The sequence below is a fragment of the Panicum virgatum genome, chromosome 7K (genome assembly GCF_016808335.1).
Source record: "Panicum virgatum strain AP13 chromosome 7K, P.virgatum_v5, whole genome shotgun sequence".
In the NCBI taxonomy this organism is placed as follows: Eukaryota; Viridiplantae; Streptophyta; class Magnoliopsida; order Poales; family Poaceae; genus Panicum; species Panicum virgatum.
Window position 1 is genome coordinate 38,069,777 of NC_053142.1, and position 18,864 is coordinate 38,088,640.

At 47.4% G+C, this 18,864-nt stretch overlaps 4 protein-coding genes across 6 annotated transcripts; 2 read left to right on the forward strand and 2 right to left on the reverse strand.

Annotated features, from left to right (window-relative positions):
* Positions 1-473: 473 nt before the first annotated feature.
* On the forward strand, positions 474-2,045 carry LOC120642500 (zinc finger protein CONSTANS-LIKE 3-like). The gene is made up of 2 exons (XM_039919059.1): positions 474-1,333; positions 1,442-2,045. Exons 1-2 carry the CDS (start codon positions 707-709, stop codon positions 1,796-1,798), a joined length of 984 nt encoding a protein of 327 aa, XP_039774993.1. The 5' UTR covers positions 474-706; the 3' UTR covers positions 1,799-2,045.
* A 3,037-nt stretch (positions 2,046-5,082) lies between these two features.
* On the reverse strand, positions 5,083-9,869 carry LOC120642475. Of its 3 annotated transcripts, XM_039919026.1 has the most exons (8): positions 9,473-9,869; positions 9,274-9,346; positions 7,073-7,204; positions 6,671-6,981; positions 6,484-6,556; positions 5,777-6,387; positions 5,638-5,690; positions 5,083-5,498 (listed from the first exon to the last, which is right to left on the reverse strand). In XM_039919026.1, exons 3-7 carry the CDS (start codon positions 7,188-7,190, stop codon positions 5,673-5,675), a joined length of 1,131 nt encoding a protein of 376 aa, XP_039774960.1. In that variant the 5' UTR covers positions 7,191-7,204; positions 9,274-9,346; positions 9,473-9,869; the 3' UTR covers positions 5,083-5,498; positions 5,638-5,672. The 3 variants fall into 3 exon arrangements, with proteins under 3 accessions (XP_039774960.1, XP_039774961.1, XP_039774962.1); XM_039919027.1 differs by having other exon boundaries at positions 9,274-9,566; XM_039919028.1 differs by lacking the exons at positions 9,274-9,346; positions 9,473-9,869 and adding an exon at positions 7,291-7,366.
* An 831-nt stretch (positions 9,870-10,700) lies between these two features.
* On the forward strand, positions 10,701-12,898 carry LOC120642403. Its single transcript, XM_039918910.1, has one exon. The coding sequence runs from the start codon at positions 10,800-10,802 to the stop codon at positions 12,645-12,647; it is 1,848 nt and encodes a 615-aa protein (XP_039774844.1). The 5' UTR covers positions 10,701-10,799; the 3' UTR covers positions 12,648-12,898.
* A 2,867-nt stretch (positions 12,899-15,765) lies between these two features.
* Positions 15,766-18,542, reverse strand: LOC120642599 (V-type proton ATPase 16 kDa proteolipid subunit-like). The gene is made up of 3 exons (XM_039919193.1): positions 18,206-18,542; positions 17,510-17,795; positions 15,766-16,279 (listed from the first exon to the last, which is right to left on the reverse strand). The coding sequence occupies exons 1-3, from the start codon at positions 18,282-18,284 to the stop codon at positions 16,147-16,149; spliced, it is 498 nt and encodes a 165-aa protein (XP_039775127.1). The 5' UTR covers positions 18,285-18,542; the 3' UTR covers positions 15,766-16,146.
* Positions 18,543-18,864: the final 322 nt, after the last annotated feature.

Here is an 18,864-nt window from a genome sequence, read left to right on the forward strand (position 1 = left end):
ATCCCGCAAGCTGCACCCGAGCACCCGAGCTTTGCGGCGGTGTGCGCCTCCGCGTTCCGATAGCGTATTCTCCAGAACGGCCTTGATGCCTTGTTCGTCTCGTCGCGGCCACGGGTCCCTGACAGCCTGACATGGCCGGCTGGAGAGCATCCATTGGAGATAAGAGCGAGATCGCGGGGGCCAACCGCGCGGCGCCACCTGTCGCTGCCGTGGCCCCGCGCGGCGCGCCTCGCGCGGCCGGACCCGGCCGACGCGGGCGCAGCCGCGGCCCGCCGGTCCCCATCCCATCCCTCCCACTTGCCATGTCCCGACGGCCGCCAAATTTTCCGACGGCAGCGACAGCGGACGGGCGCGTCGCAGCTTTCCGCCGCGCGAGAGCGACGCCGCCGGCTCCAGCCGCAGAGGTTTTACCGCGCGCGGGACCGGGGACGCAACCCGATAAGACGCGGCGAGGTGAAGCGAGGAGGGAGACGGGCACGGGCGAACAAATTGGGCCGGCCCCGCCGGGACGGCGACGCCCGTGGCCACCGGGTCTCCACGTCGCTCGCTCGCGTCGAGGAGACGAGGGCGCCTCCCACGGGCGCAGCTCAAATCCGGAGCCGCGGGGTGGGGAAAGCTTGGCTGAGAATCGCTTCGCCCCAGCAGCCACTACAAGCTGCCGAGTGAGCAGCTAGTGCTCGAGCGAGCGAGCTCCCGGCGCGCGATAATGGAGGGTGCCGAGAAGTCGGCAGGCGGGGCCCCGGCCCCGGCCTACTGGGGCCTGGGCGCGCGGCCCTGCGACGCGTGCGGCGCCGAGGCGGCGAGGCTCTACTGCCGCGCGGACGCGGCGTTCCTCTGCGCCGGGTGCGACGCGCGCGCGCACGGCGCCGGGTCGCGCCACGCCCGCGTCTGGCTCTGCGAGGTCTGCGAGCACGCGCCGGCCGCGGTCACGTGCCGCGCGGACGCCGCCGCGCTCTGCGCCTCGTGCGACGCCGACATCCACTCCGCCAACCCGCTCGCGCGCCGCCACGAGCGCCAGGCCGTGGCGCCCTTCTACGGCGCACTGGCCGACGCGCCCAAGCCCTTCGCCTCGTCGGCGGCCGTGCCCAAAGCGGCCGACGACGACGGGAGCAACGAGGCCGAGGCGGCGTCGTGGCTCCTCCCCGAGCCCGACCACGGGCTCAAGGAAGGCGCCACGACGGAGGTGTTCTTCGCGGACTCCGACCCGTACCTCGACCTCGACTTCGCGCGCACCATGGACGACATCAAGGCCATCGGCGTCCAGAACGGCCCCGCCGAGCTCGACCTCACCGGCGCCAAGCTCTTCTACTCCGACCACTCCATGAACCACAGCGTAAGCGAACACCGTCGGCTCCGTATAGCTAGCAGCACGTGCCAGTTCAAGTCACAAGACGACCTATTGATCAGTGTTCTGAAGAAAAGAGATGGACATTGTTTTCAGGTGTCGTCATCGGAGGCAGCAGTGGTGCCCGACGCGGCGGCGGGCGCGGCGCCCGTGGTTCCAGTGGTGAGCAGGGGTCTGGAGCGGGAGGCCCGGCTGATGCGGTACCGGGAGAAGCGCAAGAGCCGGCGGTTCGAGAAGACGATCCGGTACGCGTCCCGCAAGGCGTACGCGGAGACGCGGCCGCGCATCAAGGGCCGGTTCGCCAAGCGCACCCCCGGGCCCGGCGGCGCGGACGGGGAGGACCCGCTGGAGGAGCACGAGGAGGAGATGTACTCCTCCGCCGCGGCAGCCGTGGCCGCGCTCATGGCCCCCGGCGGCGCCGACGCCGACTACGGCGTCGTGCCCACGTATTGATCGGCGCCGGCCTGTTGTAACACTAGCCAGCCTCGACCTCGCCGCCGGGGCTGTAATTTTTTCTGCATGCCCTGCATGCAAAGCTGCCGTGTAGCATTAATTACCTGTAATATGATTCCACGGAAGCCATCAGGCCGGACTTCCAAGCTATTCTTCCTCCCTAATCATTCCGCCATGTATGTATATTATTATGAGTAAATTGCACTCATCATACAACAAATTGACAGGTAGATACAAATTGATCCAACAACTTGTAAAGTGCTTAATTTAGTACAATAGCTTGATAGCTAGGTGCAGATTAATCCAACAACTTAGAAAATACTTAATTTAGTATAATAACTTGGTAAATTAGTGCATTCACAGTCCAAACATTACACGATAATATATTTGCTAACGTCAAGTCACAATAAAAAATATATTCACGTGGTAATGTATTATTTGACCATAGATTTTTGTGTCGCAATGGACACTAATAATTTTATTCTCAGAATAAATTAATTATGGTTTTATTAAAAATAATATATTATTTAACCACCATTACAACAACATATTAAGCAAAGTAGATGAACGTCAATAATTCTTAAATTTTATAAATGGAAATTATTGATGGTGACCCCGGTTGTTGCTTTTCAACTATGTACAATTTTTTATTAGTTTAAATGCAAACAAATTTTAGAATTATACCATTAGCATTACTCAAACACTGAAGTCGATAAGAGAGACCTTGAAACCTCAGGTTTCTTCTACACTTCTGCTCATGTATTTAACAATGCTCATGTTTGTTTCTATTTATTTAGCTCATTTTTTCGTTCTAAGGAATATATGAGGCTTTAAAAGGTATCAATAGTTTGTATCAACATATTGGCTTTTTTAGTTTAACAGTGCATATAATCAAACATATCCTAAATAGTGAGGGTGAATTTTTCAATATTGAATATTAAATTAAATAGTTTTAATAAAAATTAAATCACTATACAAAAATAATTAATGTAAAGACATAACATTAATTTTCTAAACAGTGAGGGTTTTTATCCTGGCCAAAAAATTGTCACGCAGGCGCAACACAAAAATTAATGATCAAATAATACTAAATATTTTGTCCTAACATAAATATACTCTTTATTGAGACTTTGCGTTAATTACATTGCCGTGTAATGTTTGGATTATGAATGCACCTATTTGCCAAGTTATTGCATTAAATTGGGCATTTTACAATTTGTTGGACCGATCTGCATCCACCTGTCAAGTTATTGCACTAAATTGAGCATTTTACAAGTTGTTGGACCAATTTACACCCACTTGACAAGTTGTTGTATGGTGGATGCAATTTACTCTATTATTATTACCACTTCTACTATTAATAACTAATCAGATGGCTGCGTTGGCGTCTCATGTTTGATTTGAAAAGACGGCGAAAATTAGGGTGGTCTTTCTTTACCGTGGCATATCGACGCTGTCGCTGTCTGATTCCGGAGTCCGGACCCGTGCTGCGAATCAGTTGGGATGTTTTAAATTAAAAGTAAATCGCCAAATCCACAAAGTCGTAGCAATTCAGTTTTAGGTTGAAGGAGTTGTAAGTGATCTTTAAGATGTTTTTTATTAATTACGCCATCATTGACGAGTAAAAAAGATGGCACTAGTTTTTACTTCCGCTGCGTTTTTTTTCATGTGTTTGTGACAAGTACTCGTGGCTGGAATACGTTCATATGGATGTTCTCCTGTTCGGTTCATCGTTCAGCAAAAAAAAAAACACATACGTGTTGGGGCGGTAATTGATAACTCTAAGGAGGCTCCTACGCAGAGAGGGGGGGGGTCTCCAGATAAGGTTATGTGGAGACCCCCTCCGCCCCCATACTGTGTTGCTGGATAAAAAAAAAAGAAAAAAGCCGCAGCATCATCTTCTTCAATCTCTCGTCTCCTCCGCCCGACCCGCCCTTGCCTTCCTCCGCCCCCGCCCCGCCCCGCCGCTGACCTCCCCTTCGCCGGCGTCGCCTCCGACGCCGGCGAGAACCACCTCCCCGACCCTTACCCCTGCCCTCCTTCCCGCCGCCTCCGCCGACCTCCCCTACCCCGCTGCCGAGTTCCCCCGCCCAACCGCCGTCCTCCACCACCCGGCCGGCGGTGCCATCACCACCGGCCTTGCCACCCACAACCCGAAACCACCGACGGGCTTGTCGCCGCCGCCGACCATCCCTCTATACCCGCCGGTAATGGAACCCCACCCCAACCCGGAAACCCAAATTCCTAACCCCGCCGGCCTCCACCGCCGCCCACGGCTGGCGGCTACCCGCCGCCGACCGCTCCGCCCACCTCCCGCCCACCCATCGCCGGAGTTCAAGATCGTGGATTGCTCGATTTGTTACTTTCTTCTTTCCCTTTGTTATCTCTTCATTCCCCATTGTTTTTTCTACTGTAATGGGGAGGGACTCTCGACTTAAGCTAAATCGAGAGGCCTCTCGATGTAGTTATGACCTAACTCTAATACCACCTTTGCAATCCAGGTCGATCCTTACGTATTCTTAGTTTAAGATTGTATAAAATATAAGTCCGACCTTTTTAGCTTGGTTTTTAAACTATCTATGCCAAATTTTAATGTCTATACGCGTTGAGGATTAATCTATTGACCGCTATAGTTTTTGTGATTTAAGTTGAAAGAATAGTCCACTTCATTAGATTTATTGGAGCACAACCGTCCAGTTTTTATTTTGAAAAGTTTATAATGACTGCATTGTTTGTTCAGTGCCAGGTGACATGCCACTTGACAGTCATTAGTCTCAAGCTCTATGCGTAGATGTGAGTGCGTTCGGAAAAAGAGAGTGCATTGACAGGGGAAAATGTTGTGTTTTCTTATGTTCCTTCACCTCAAAGGTAGGGGGTGCTAATGGATCATGTTTCTAATACTTTTTTATAATCTAACTCAGCTGCTAATCATTTTTATCCGTCTCTCTTTATTTTTCCTTTTTAACCGTAATCTTTTGAGTAGGATCTTTAGGCTTCGTTTGGCAACCGTGGTGCACAAACCAAGGGAGAATCCACCCACATGGGGATTGGGTTGATCCCCTCCCACCACCCAATCCACGTCCACCGTGAGGGGTTTAATCCATGGCTTAACTATATCATTTGGGATGACTTGGATTGGTAGGACGGAATCGCTCCCTGGCGGCCCCGTGCTACCCATAGTAATAAACAACTAGAAGTAATCATTCACCAGAAATAAAAATACGTTTCCTTCTCAAGGATTGGCTTCAAGCTATTGCAATCATCAAACACAAAATGCACGTATGTACATCCTCAATCAAACAATAAACAGATAATATAATCGCCGCCGTCCATGTAGAAGTAGCTCTCACCAATATGAGGATGAGTGAAATTATTTGAATGGCTCAAGTGCGAACTGCATATATGGCATGCCTCACAAACACTTAATTCTGCACAATCTGAAAGGAATAACTTTTGGCAGTACATTGCCCTAGTACAAGACAAGCAGATTGCTCTCAAAATGCCCACAAAGGAGTTACTCATGCATAATTACCAGGTTAAAAAAATTAGAAACACGTCGCCTGCAAAAGCTCCTAATATGCATTAGTAGCCCTGAAACAAAAGAAGTCGTCTGCTACCAAAACCTCTAGATTTGCATCAGTAGCCCTAAACCAAAATAAGTCGTCTGCTACCAAAACCTCTTGATATGCATCAGTTAGCCCTGAAACAAAAGAATATGTGAACATGAAAGCCAAAGAATGTTAACTGCATAAGTAAAGCATTGATACATAAATAAAGCATTGACAGCACATCAAGGTATTTATTTTTGTTTTACTAATAAACTGAGAAAGAGCAATCACCTCAAGCCAAAGTAGAACCACCCCTCAATACAGAATTAACATCTCCCTTTCCGCTGCAAAGAGGAACAAACTGGTTACATCAGGAGCAGATGCCATTACAAATCACAAGGACTGAACCAATATATGTTAGTAACCATACCATTTTGTTCCTCAGCCATATTAGGCGTGCAACAGGTTCCGCAGTCATGAAGATCTGCCTGTTTTGTGCATCCTTGAACACATCAAAAGCTTCAGCCTTTTCCTCACTAGAGAGTTCTTCAATACTGTTCACAAGACTTATGCAATTTTTGATCGAGTAATCAGCTTCTTCTGCTACAGTCTTTGCTTTTTCGGCAGCCTCCTCTTCAATTTGCTTTGCTTTCATTTCCATGTAATTCTTCAACATGCTAGTGATATTTTCTTGATTCTGTCTTTTCCCAACCTTGACTCCTCCATTTGTTGCATTAAGTTCTTTTCTTGATCTTGGTACAGCAGGTTCTTTTCCTGAACTTGTTGCAGCAGGTTCTTTTCCAGACCTTGTTGCAGCAGGCCTAGGCCTATTTGATCCCATAGCAGCAACACATCTTGGTTCGGACTGTTGCAAGATCCTCACTTCATCATCACTGTCATCATCATCAAAATTGGCAAATTGTGCAGAATTGTTGTCGTCAAGCTCCAAGTCTTCACTAGCACCGACTTTTGTGCCCCTTGCTGGTTCTAATGTTGTTGGCTCAAGAGATGTGAAGTTCAAGGATCCCTCGGCTACATGTCCTGAGCAAGAAATTATGTCCATTAGTGTGAGCACAAGCAGAGTAGTGCATATTTATACTTATTGAGAAGGTCAAATATTTATCATTGGAAATTTACCATCATACAACTCTCCAAGTGAATCAAACAAGGGAAAAGGCTTGGTCTGGAACTTTTTAGCTTTAGGATAGGACTGTTGAAAACAGAAATTGAAGTTATTTTATATCTCAACAAGAAAAATAGCAAATCCAATAGGCAATTTAGAGCTAAATGTAAAACAGAAATTCAAGTTATTTTCGAGCTTTACCAGGATTATGTTATCCCAAATTGGGGGTTCAGCTTCAATAAGGCCCAAAACTTCATTCCAATGTACCCCACTTTGTTTTTTAGCTTCTTTGAGTAGGTTGTAATCCCTCTTCAGTTCCTTCTCTTTCTCTTGAATTTGCAACCTCGAGAAAGAAACATGTGTAAACCTTTCTTGAAACATTTTTACAATTCTATTCCATGCCTCTGAGGACCATCCATTCTGACTTCTGTAACAATCATTGTTGTGGTAGTGTAGAAGTTCAACCAAACCCTTTTCAAGTCCTAGATTCCAATTTGCTCTTTTGCGAACCACTGCAGATAATTAAATTAAATTAAGATGTGCAAATTTAGAGTGGCAAAATTGAAATCTGATTAATGTAAATTGTCTGGACTTATCACATACCTTGCTGTGTTGCTTTAGGTGATGCTCTCTTATGTACACCACCACCTCTTGGTGACAACTTCCTTTGCTTAAATGTAGCTTGCATCATGTTGAACTTTGGCGAACCTCTTGCATACATCACCAAAAAGCAATCTGTGATGAATTATCACAACCGTCATGAGCATAGATAACACAAACATAATAGGTAACGCATTCCTTCCATAAAAGAATAAACTTACATTATAAAAAAAATCAAGACTGGTTGTGACTGTAGTCATTCCACATATTCATTGCAATCATATCCCTAAGATAATTCTCATTATCTATTTGACTAGTAAGTGACATCACATCATTGTTATAGTGATCGTCACCTTCAGGAAGATCAACAAAATCTTCTGGTGGTATGTTATCCGGTTGATGATCCAACCAACCCTCATCCCCATTATACATCTGTATAAGATTGTGAAATATCACTGCTGCTGCTGGTATCTTCACTTGGTTCTTAATTGGGTGATGTGTGTCAATTTTTAAGATAGGGAAGCGCTTCTTCAAAACACCGATTGCTCTCTCTATGTGATTCCGCAGCAATGCATGGCGATGATTGAATAGCTCCTTATAATTGCTTGGCCGATGATGACCATGGCCAAACTCCTTTAAGTGGTAACGGACGCCACGATAGGGTGCAAGGAAAGATGGTGTGTTAGCATATCCACCATCAACAAGATAATATTTGCCCTCAGGAACATGAAATCCTCTAAGTAATGCAGACCTCAGAACCCTAGCATCTGTAGCAGAGCCCTCCCAACCAGATGATATAAAAGTGAAGTTCAGGTCAAAATCACATGCTAGCATCACGTTCTGGCTCAATGTACCCTTGCGGTTCCTATAGGGAGCTTGCTTTTCTTCACCGATGGTAATAGGAATATGAGTACCATCAATGGCTCCTAGGCAGTTCTCGAAGTAGGGAAAGAACCGAGGATCTGTACTAATCTTCCAGTGTGGACCAGTTCCAATAGCAGGCTTCACAAATCTATAGGTGAGAGCTGGGATTATATTGAAAACTGCCTTAATATGGCGATGGATGGTCTCACCACTATGCTTAAATTCATATTGCAGATCCACATAGCTAGCATTATGAGACAGCATAAATAGGAAGAATCCTAATCTCTCATCCACTCTCACACCCCTTGTGTCACGTAACAGATGCTCTCTTTTGAGAAAGTCCGCAATCTCTCTAAAGACAATTGGCTCCATGCGGAATGCAACACAACAGTTCTTTGGATGTCCCTCTAAGATTTCTTTTAGTTTCTCTTTGCCAGACAGCTTAGATGTATGCCTAGGTCTCTTTTTCCTTCCTCCATTGCTACTTAAAAGGTACACTGCAGGTAATATAAATAGCATCATCTCATCCTCATCTTCCGCCCTCCTCCTAACTAGATTGTCCACCCTCGAATTCATTTTTCTAAACCTTCAAATATTCTATATGTATGAAGAAACAACACCGTAACTATTAAAACAGAGTCCTATCCTTCAGAAAAGTGACAAAACTATGCTAGCATATGCACCAGGAAGTAATTCAGCTACAGAATCAGTTAATAGAGAAGCTAATTCATAAACAATGATATGCTACGATAAATATCTACAATGGTTTAGTCTGCAAACAAGCAAAACACCTAAGTATATACTACTAACTCACTGAACTACCAGTGTCGCAAAATATTACTACAGTAAAGAAAAAACACTTGCAAGGCGAAGTGGTAGGTAGCCACGTACTCAAGTAGATTATGTGTCTAGTGTCCACTACACTAGAGCAATTCTCCATCGGGGGAGAATGGGTATCTAATGAATTGTTAAATACTCTGCTAAGCGTCTAAGTGTATTGGTTCAATATGCTGCAAGCAACCGTTTCATGACTTCAAGTGATTAAGAACAGTAAAGCCTAGCAAATTCAGATATTTCAAAAGCCCAGATTCCTTTCCAAGGGCATCTTAGCACCCTTTGCATGTGCACCAGACAATGTTATGTGAGGAAAGTGATATACTACGACTCAATTCAACGCAGGTAGCCGGTTACTATCCCATAGCATACGAAACACAACATTCTATCATCTAGAAGTGCCTAATTATCAGACTTGACGTATTAATGTCTCTTTGCCAATAATTCCACAAGCTGCTCAAAAAAGAATCTAAGATTACCACACGATCACAGCATGCATCTCGCACCTTTTCCTACTGCGATGGAGAAGTGGTCACCAATCAGGAGCTTGGCGTAGAGGTTGCCTCCAAGATTCAAGATCTGTACATCAGAGAAGAGGAAGTTCAAATCGAAACAGAGAAGAAGTGCAATACGAACTCAGAGAAGAGGGGACGCAAGCAAGGAGGGACAGGCTCACGAGAAACCGTGGGATCGATGAGGGGCTACCGGAGTGGATACGTGAACTCGAGGGAGACGCCGAGGGTGCGGACGACGAGAACCGCCGGAGTTGCAAGGGGTGTGGAGGAGGCGGCGCTGCGAAGGGCGAGGCGGCGCTGCGAAGGGCGAAGGGCGAGGCGGCGCAGCGCGTCGCGTGGAAGGCGGCGACGAGGCAGCGCTCGAGGACGCGAAGAAGAGATAGGGTTTCCACACCACGGGTCAGGTGGAGATTTTTGTCTCCCCCGTGGGTCGACGGGTATTGGGCTATAATCCACGCTGACCCGCGTCTTGCCAAATGTAAATTTTGGCCCAACAGGGGAGCTCGCCCCGACGTGGGCTTCAATCCACAGGAGACGGGGTTTGGGCTCCGATCCACCCCAAACCACATCTATCCAAACGAGGCCTTAGGGGGCTCCTATATAACTTGTGGAAGATCGTTAAGCAACTTATCTATAAAACCCACCGAGGCACATCTATACTAGAAAAATGTTGAATCAATTTTTTGAAAATGTTGAACCAACATTTTAGAAATGTAGATTCAACAATAAAAAAATGTTGAACCAGCATTTCGAAAATGTTAAATCAATATTTCAAAAATGGTGAACCAACTTTTTTTCCTCATCTTCTTCGGCGCCGGTGGCCGATGCTGGGCGGCGGCCTACACAGCGGAGCCGGTAGGGACGGCGTGCGGAGCCGGCGACGCGCGGCGGAGCAAGCGGCGGCGCCGGAGCAGGTGCGCGAAGTAGCGGCGGCGTGCGCGAGCACATTGGCGGCGGCCGCTCAGGTGCAGCAGTGGAGCGCGGCGGCGCTGCGCGGGGTGCGACGCAAGGAGGGCGGTGGACGGAGGCGCAGCACGCGGCGGTGTCAAGGGGCCGGGGACCCGCGGTGCGGCCGGCGGGGCAGCCAAGGGCAGCGGCGCCCTGAGTGCAGAGGGCGGCGGCGGCATAGGTAGGAGGAAGATGAGGCACCGGCTGCTAGGGTTGAGAGGTGGATCTAATGGCTAATGAGTGATGCACGAATCTCAAACATTGGAAGGTAAGTTGAAAAAAAAAATCTTCTGGAAGATAGATAGGTTTTTCAGGATCTTTAAGCTATAATTTTTTTGACCCTTTATCCTACACATGGCCCAGAGGGAGCTTCTCCCGTTTATGGGCCGGCCCAGTCTGCGCGGTGAAAGTATACAGCCCGTGAGGCTTTCTAGATCTCCCGAGTCCGGCCTCAAACACACACAGGTCCACCACACCACCCTCCCTCATCGTGACAGAGAAAAATCTCCCCAGGCAGGGCTTGACACTTCACAGGCAGCTGCCCCCAAAACCCAAGCCAAACCCCAGCCATGCCGCCGGCGCCGGGCGCCGTCCCCAGCCTGCTCGGCATCACACCCCCGCACCCGCACTGCTCCGGCCTCCGCTTCCTCCCCCCAACCGCCACCGCCGGCTCCCCCTTCCGCTCCAGGCCCGCATCTTTCGCTCCGCCGTTACCCAGACCCAGACCCAGACCCAGAGCCGCCGCCATCCATGCCTCCGCGCCCGCTTCCGGCTCCTCGTTCCCCTCCTCCCCGACCCCTCCCGCGCGGTCACCGGGCCCGCCGGAGCCCCCCTCCACCGTGGCCCACGCGGGCCGCAGCAAGAAGAAGAAGAAGAACCCCCAGGGTGGGGGCGGCGGCGGCGGGGGCCGCATCGAGGGGAGCGGCGACGTGCGGCGGGAGGCCAAGGCGAAGGCGCGCGTGCGCAGCCGCCGCATGGGCGAGAACGCCTTCTACCGCCGCAAGCGCCGCGCCGCGGCGGCGGCGGCCTCGGGCCAGGCGGACGTCTTCACCGACGCCGAGCTCGAGATGATCGGGATGGGGTACGACCGCGCCGTCCGCTTCATGGACGGGCCCGACGACCCACGGCTCCGCCACCCGCACGACTGGTACAAGTACGGCCGCTACGGGCCCTACCACTGGCGCGGCATCGTCGTCGGCCCGCCCATCCGCGGCCGCTTCTCCGACGACCGCGTCTCGCTCATGGAGGAGGTCCACGACCACGAGGAGTGGGACCGCATCGAGCAGTTCGACATGTGCAACCAGTACTCGCACCGCCTCAACGAGCTCGCGGGCGGCCCCGGGTTCCGCTACTACTGGGTCTTCGTGCGCCACCCCAGGTGGCGCCCCGACGAGAAGCCCTGGGCGCAGTGGACGCTCTCGGCCGAGGTCGCCGTCCAGGCCGGCAAGGAAGAGCGGCTTGATAAGTGGAGCCTTATGGGCAGGTTTGGCAACCCGACGCGCGAGCTCATCACGCGATGTGCGGCCTGGACGCGCCCTGACATCATATACGTCAAACGGCCGCTGTACCAGTCGCGGTTTGAGCCGCAGGAGGATTTCTTCAAGAAGCTTCGCCCATTGGTTGACCCCGCCACGGAGGGCAATTTCTTATTCGATCTTGAGTTGGATGGTCAGGTCATTCGAACAACCTACTTTGGTGGTCTCTGCAGGATAGTGAAGGCCAACCCGAAGGCTTATGTTGACGATGTTGTGAATGCCTACTCAAGGCTGAGCGAAGCTGACCAGTCTCGATGCCTGGAATTCCTGCTCAAGAACCATCCTATGGAGCTCCTGCATCCTTATACCAAGGAGTGGAAGGTGAAACTAGAGGAGATGGAGCTTGGATGTGATGCGCCTGATGAGAGCGACGATGATCTTGGTGATGATGATGAAAACGACATTGTCGATTGGATCAATGATGATGAGGCTGATGATGTTTTGGATGGTGGAGACAGTGATTACGAGGATACGGTTGATACCAATGAGGATTTAGAAGCAGTTGAAATTGAAAATAGTGAGGACAGCGAAAAGTACTGGGATGAGCAATGGAAGAAGGCTCTGAGAAGTTCTGATAAAATGGAGAAGCTGGTCAAGACGAGCATCGAGGCATCAAATGAGCGCATTAAACAGCAGATGGAACTTGAGAAAGAGATGGAATGGAAAATGGACAGAGCAAATGCTATGGTTATGGAACAGGAGCAAACTGAGAAAGATGAGGAGCAGGATAACACAAGGAGCAGAAGTACAGAGGATGAAAGTCAGAGCGATGCAAACACAGGGCTCTTCCTGAGGGCTGCTGTACGGCCATTCACTTACAGGAATCTTGTCAAGGAAATCGTTCTGTTGAGACACCATATTATTGATGGCGAGATAGTTTAGGTTCAATATAATAGGATGCTGTATTCAGATTTTCAGAGTAAGTAGCCATTTCACAAGACAAATGCAGAGATTGCAGGAAGAAGGTATATGAAGCCCTTTGTAATAACTTGGTTCTGTACAATATTGGGGATTTTGGAGCTGTTGACCCCTGCTGTGAACAATTCTGAAGTTGTATCGTAGGGAATAGTAGTGATCATGTAAAACTTATAACAGGTTTAATCACCCATTCAGAATAGAAGCTATATTTCCGATGTGCCATTCTTCATAAACGTAGTTGAGCTTTGCCTTCATTCAGATGAGGGGATTGTTTTTCATTTGTCTAGAAACTGGACACCTGCAAACTAGAGCGTGATGACAAATCCAAAATTGTTCTACTATCAAACTGAGCAAACGGTGCATCAGGGTAACGTCCGACAAAACAAGCTGATTTCATTGCCTATCCATTAAAATGATTCTTTGGTGCCTTTAGAGAAAAGAAAATGATTATATGGTTCAATGATTAACTGAAGTGCTTGCTCAATGTGCACATGTTTAAACTGGAGTTGTAAAGAGCAGATACCAAACTCCTATAATCCTATCCGTGATCAAAAGGGCCCTTGCCGTGATAAATATATATACCTTTATACTAGCAAAATTTCCAAAAGGTAAATGATTAGCAGACAGGATTAGAGGCCTACACATGAGACTAAAATAAACTAGTTTGGTAGGCGCGCTATGCGCGCCCGTATAGAAAATTGCTAACTCGAAGTAATATTTTTTTTACTGTTCTCGAAAGAGGATCATACGATGTTTTAAATTATATAAAAAATATATTACTGTGAAATATGAAATTAATTTTTTTGTATAAAAATGTATATTTTTTATTTTACAATAGACTTGTAGTGTGTAACGATAGGTATTATTGTCTTTTAAGGACATCATGGACTTATGAGATCGTATAGTACAGATAAGATGCTATGATATATTTTTTTAAGTTTGGTTTAGTACAATCAGTTAGTTAGATGGTAAATATTTTTAACGATCTAAAATTCTCAATTGATGTAAAATTAACACATAGGCTACCCCTTTATATGCTGGATCGTTCATATAAATAAATGTTGTTAGAACTTTAGTCTCAAGTGTATATTAGATAACTGGTGCTATAAATATTAGGAAGTCTCAAGTATATATTAGATAACTGGTGTTTAAAATATTAGAAAGCAAATATTGGGAAGTTTTTTCTTTAAAAAAACAGAAGGCAGACTTATACTGGAAAGGGAAAAAAAAACCCTCACGAACAGTACTGAACAGTGTCGTGTGGGGGCCCACTTGTGAACAGTGCGTGTGGAGCCCACTTGTGAACAGTTCTAAACAGCGCATGTGGGCCCACTGTGAACAGTACATATGGCCCAATGTGAATAGTGCTCTGTGGCCCCACGTGGGGCCAGAACTCACGGCATTGCGCCGATTCTTGGCCCCTTAGTATATGTACTCAATAAGGGTTAAGAGGCTTCGCTTAGAATGTTCTTTAGACAGCAGTAGATGAGAAGGATTAACCAAAAGCTGGGACAAAAACTAGCATTAAAGTCATCCCTTTGCTTTAGGTTTGATAAGACCGTCCACAGCGGCCGGAGCATCCGGTGGAGCAAAATGCTCCTTCCCCTCCTCGTTCCTCGTGCCTCCACTGTCTGCAGTGCCAAACAGTGCATCTACAGTGCCAAACAATGCATTTGCTCCTTCATTTGCTCTTGCCGCTGTGGACGGTCTAATTACACCGACATGCATTACTGTTGCCCTGTCTGTAGACTAGGAGAAGCAATATTGGGAGCCGCTCAACTATTCCTCAACAACGGCAGTTGATTTGGATCATTCGCAAACAAAATTCCACTTCCAAATCATGGTGCCATTTCTTGAGGTACTGAAGGCAAATAATTCACCAGATTATCAAATTCTTTCATGCTCAATGCCAGAGCATATTATTCCATATAGGGATGAGAACGGTCGGGAAAACCTCTTAACCGTTCCCGCAACTGTATTTTTTGGTCGGGAACGGAAACGGGAACGGAAAAAACGGACGGGAAAACAAAATCGGTATTACGGGATATCGGGAACGGAATCAATCGGTCGGGAGCATGCTGATTACGATTGGGAATCGATAACTCAAAACAGGAAAATACATACAACCACTTCAAACATTTAACTCGATAAAATAATTACAACTATGGATAAATAACATGGAAACAAGACTCGTATAATTAAGAAACACAGGTAAAGTGAATCACGAATTCACAATTCACATTGTAACACATGCAAACAACAATTCACGTTTCCAACACAGGTAACACAGTCGACTACGACAAATACGGGAATTCCCGCGGGAATTTTCCCGGCTGAAAACGGGAACCGTGAAAACGGTTGGGAAAACACCCCAACCGTTCCTGTTCCCGTTCCCGCCCGTTTTCCCGTTTTGTTTTCCCATTTTCCTATTTTTCCCACAGAAACGGTTTACGGTCGGTTTAAACGGTAAACGGAGCCGGTCGGGACGGGATTTTCCCGTCCCATTTTCAACCCTAATTCCATATGGGACAACCTCGTGCACTGTTGCTGGAAGCAGCACAGGTTCGGTGCTTCATTTCATCCCCAGGCTCTGTTTAGTTGGTGAAAAGTTGTTGTTTTTGGCACTGTAGCACATTTCATTGTTACTTGACAAATAATATCCAATCATGGACTGATTAGACTTAAAAGATTCATCTCGTGCTAATTAGTTAGACTGTGTAATTAATTATTTTTTAAAACTATATTTAATGCTCATGTGTCCGAATATTCAATGTGACGGATACTGTAGAATTTTTTTTGAGAACTAAATTGGGCCTTAGAAGCATTCACTTTTATATAAGTGTAATACCATACTGCAGCGACATTTCAATTTTTATCCCAAAGCGAGAGTTGCCATTGCAATGCCGACCGATGCATGCTGGCATGTCCATTCCTGGTTGAGCACAATGCAGTAGTCAGCAACCTGTGCAAATCATTCACACTCTCCTACATGTGTGCACTGTGCTCTTAAGTTTGAGTTAGAAAAGTAAGGTCTAAAAGTAACACGGGTTCAGTGCCACGAATGTATAATTTGCCCCAGCGCTAGTCATAACATCACCATCATAATATAAGAACGAAACAGATGAACAAAAGGTGTCCTCGACACTCGTCGTGTTGCATGTCCTTGCTTATTCTTATTCACCACATTACAACGCCGTCCAGCCGTACCACACCCCAACAGAAAAGCTGTGCATAAATAATGAGCATCGACCACAGCCCACCACCACCACGACGGATAAAGAATGGCATCGGCACCACAAAGGGAAGTCCCACCTCCCTTGGTTGCACATGTTTCAGACCCAAACAGAAGAACGAAAACTAGACAGTATGAAAATAAGCCTCTAAAGAGCTCCGCCTTCTTGTCTCATGAATATAAAACAGGGCCCTGCCAGGGCCAGACATGGTATTGACATCTGGAACGCGCCTAGTCTGCACGGGACTGCCCGGCGCGGGATGAGAGGATGATGCCTACGATGAGACCGTAGAGGGCGAGTGCTTCGGCAAAAATGAGGATGAGGATCATGCCCACGAACAGCTTAGGTTGCTGAGCGTTGGCCCTGTGGGAATGGAAAACAGTAAAGATTAGAAATTTGTGTGAGATACTTCAATTTCAATGCAACACAGATAATGGAACATGTCTCAAACCCCGAAATGACTTCAAAAAAAAGTAGATGTGAAAAGAAAACTAGATTCTAACCACATTACTGTACTAAAATGAAAACACCATTTTGACAGAGATTCCTTCCAAACAGCACTAGTTCTGCATATAAGCTATGAAAAGCAACCAGCCTTCTTTTGGGTTCATGACTTAGCATAGAATTCACTCACAAGAATAACATAGGCAGGTTTAGAAATGAAACAATGTGCATATAAAAGATCATACTGACTAGGAAACTACCAAGGCCCAAAGCAAACAGAGCATAATGCTGAAACATAACAGAGATCAGCAAATGATATCCCCCCTCCCCCTGCTCTGCTATGGTATGTTTCGTAAGTTGACAAGGTAGATAACTATGTTCTCACTACAAGCTCGATTCCCAAATATAGCAAGTGCTGCAAGAGATGGCATCATTGTCTTGAACAAGAAATGGCACCATCATCGGTTTTTTAAAGGATCAGGATAATTTCCTAAGATAAACAATATGATAGTGTGACATGAGCGGAGCACCATTATGATAATATGAATAATAAACAAGGAAAAACAGGAACTCCCTTAAGCTCATCCTGAACGAGTTATAAATAAGCATATTGAGGCAAATCACTATCATTTTACCACATTATCAGAGAAGCTTCCTAATTTAGTTGCTATATAATAGTCATGACATTAGTAGAGAACAGTTAAGAATAGTATGACGAGCAGTCATAGTTCACCCTAAATAAGCTGGTTTATGTCAATGACTGAATGTTGCAACTCAGCAACTGTAATTTACTATCTGAAAGATGGTGTCCACCTTTACAAACCAAAACTATACTTTCAATGTTAACTAGAAAGTAGTTACCACAATAGGTCAAGTGATAGATTTTAGGCCTATCAAAATACTAATTCAGTAATTCCTAAATAGTCCCAACAACCAGCATATATACATTTCAGGATGTAAATGGAGCATTCAACTCAGCTTTAAATGCAGTACCATAATAGAGGAGAAATTATCTACATACAGGCATTGACAACAAGCAATTTTAGAAGTGACTGCCATAACAACTTCATCAACCAACAAATTAGCTGCTAAGCAATCAAGCATGTGCATCGCATAGCAGGTAAGATAGAGCAAGCAAAGGGTCTTTACCTGACACCAGCATCACCGACAATGCCAATGGCCATGCCGGCAGCAAGCCCAGCAAGACCACAGGCAAGGCCAGACGACAGGTGGGCATAGCCGTCGAAGAGGTAGTATGGCTTGGCCTTGGGGTTGATCCCAGTACTGATGATGACGGCAATGATGAGGCCGTAGATACCGAGCACACCAGCCATGACCACGGGCACGATGGACTTCATGACGAGCTCCGGGCGCATGACACCCATGGACGCCACGCCGACGCCACTCTTGGCCGTCCCGTACGCCGCCCCCATGCCTGCAAGTTACACACAGAGATAGATCTCGTCATTCACCATCAGGAATTTCGCCCTCGCACTGCCCCAGATACACCCGAAAGCCGAAATTCTCTCTGTTTTACTTCCCCTTGTTTCTCAAAAAGCACATCAAAAACCCAATTCGCAGGCGTGCATTCAGTATCGCATTGCCAATCTAATCTGAGCCCAGTGGAGCAATGAATCGCCGCAGATCGGTGCAAAACGAAAGCATCAGAGCGTCCCGAATCGAACGAACAGTGCACCAGGAGGCAGACATCTCAATGCCCCCGAATGGATCGGAGGTTCGGAGAACGGGCCGCGCATGGTCCAACCTTATCCCCACCCCAATTCGACAAACCGGAACAGAAAGTAAAACAGAGCGGAGGACCGCGGGGGGGGGGGGGGTACGTACATGAGAAGATTAGCGCGGCGGCGGCGCCGAGGAAGCCGAAGAAGGGGGCGGTCTCATCGCCGCTGAACGCCGACGGCATCTTCCTCTTGCTGCTGCTGCCGCTGGTGCTGCGAAGAGAAATAGATCCCTGGGGAGCTCTCGCGCCGCGGCCTCCTTGTCGTGGTCGTCGCCGGCACGAGCGCTCGAGATTTCGCTCCTCTGCTTCGGATTTGGGCGTCGCCGATCTGATCTGAGGAGCTCGTGGGTGGGGTGGGGTCGTGGGGAAGAAAGACGAGAGGGCCACGGCGCTGTGTGCGAGGTGGGAATGGGGAGATTTGTGATGTGGACGGTTTTGCCCATGCGACCGGAGAGGGGCAGCACCGTTGACTCCAGCCGGGTACCTGGAGTCCTGGACAGTTGACTTGAGTCGAATGAGGCAATATTGGTTTAAATTTACCTTAGCCTTTGATAAATTCAGCCAAATACACGAGACCCTTCGAGTAGACAGATATTCTGTCGTGTCTATAAAAAAACATCTCGTTGCAATCAATTTTTTAAATAAATCTTTGCGATCAAATAATCAATTCGTAGCACACTAAATTATGTGATAAAAAGTTAGAAACTCACTAGAAACATGCAAATTTTAATTGCGCCTCCAACCTCTTTCGTGGGGGGACTCG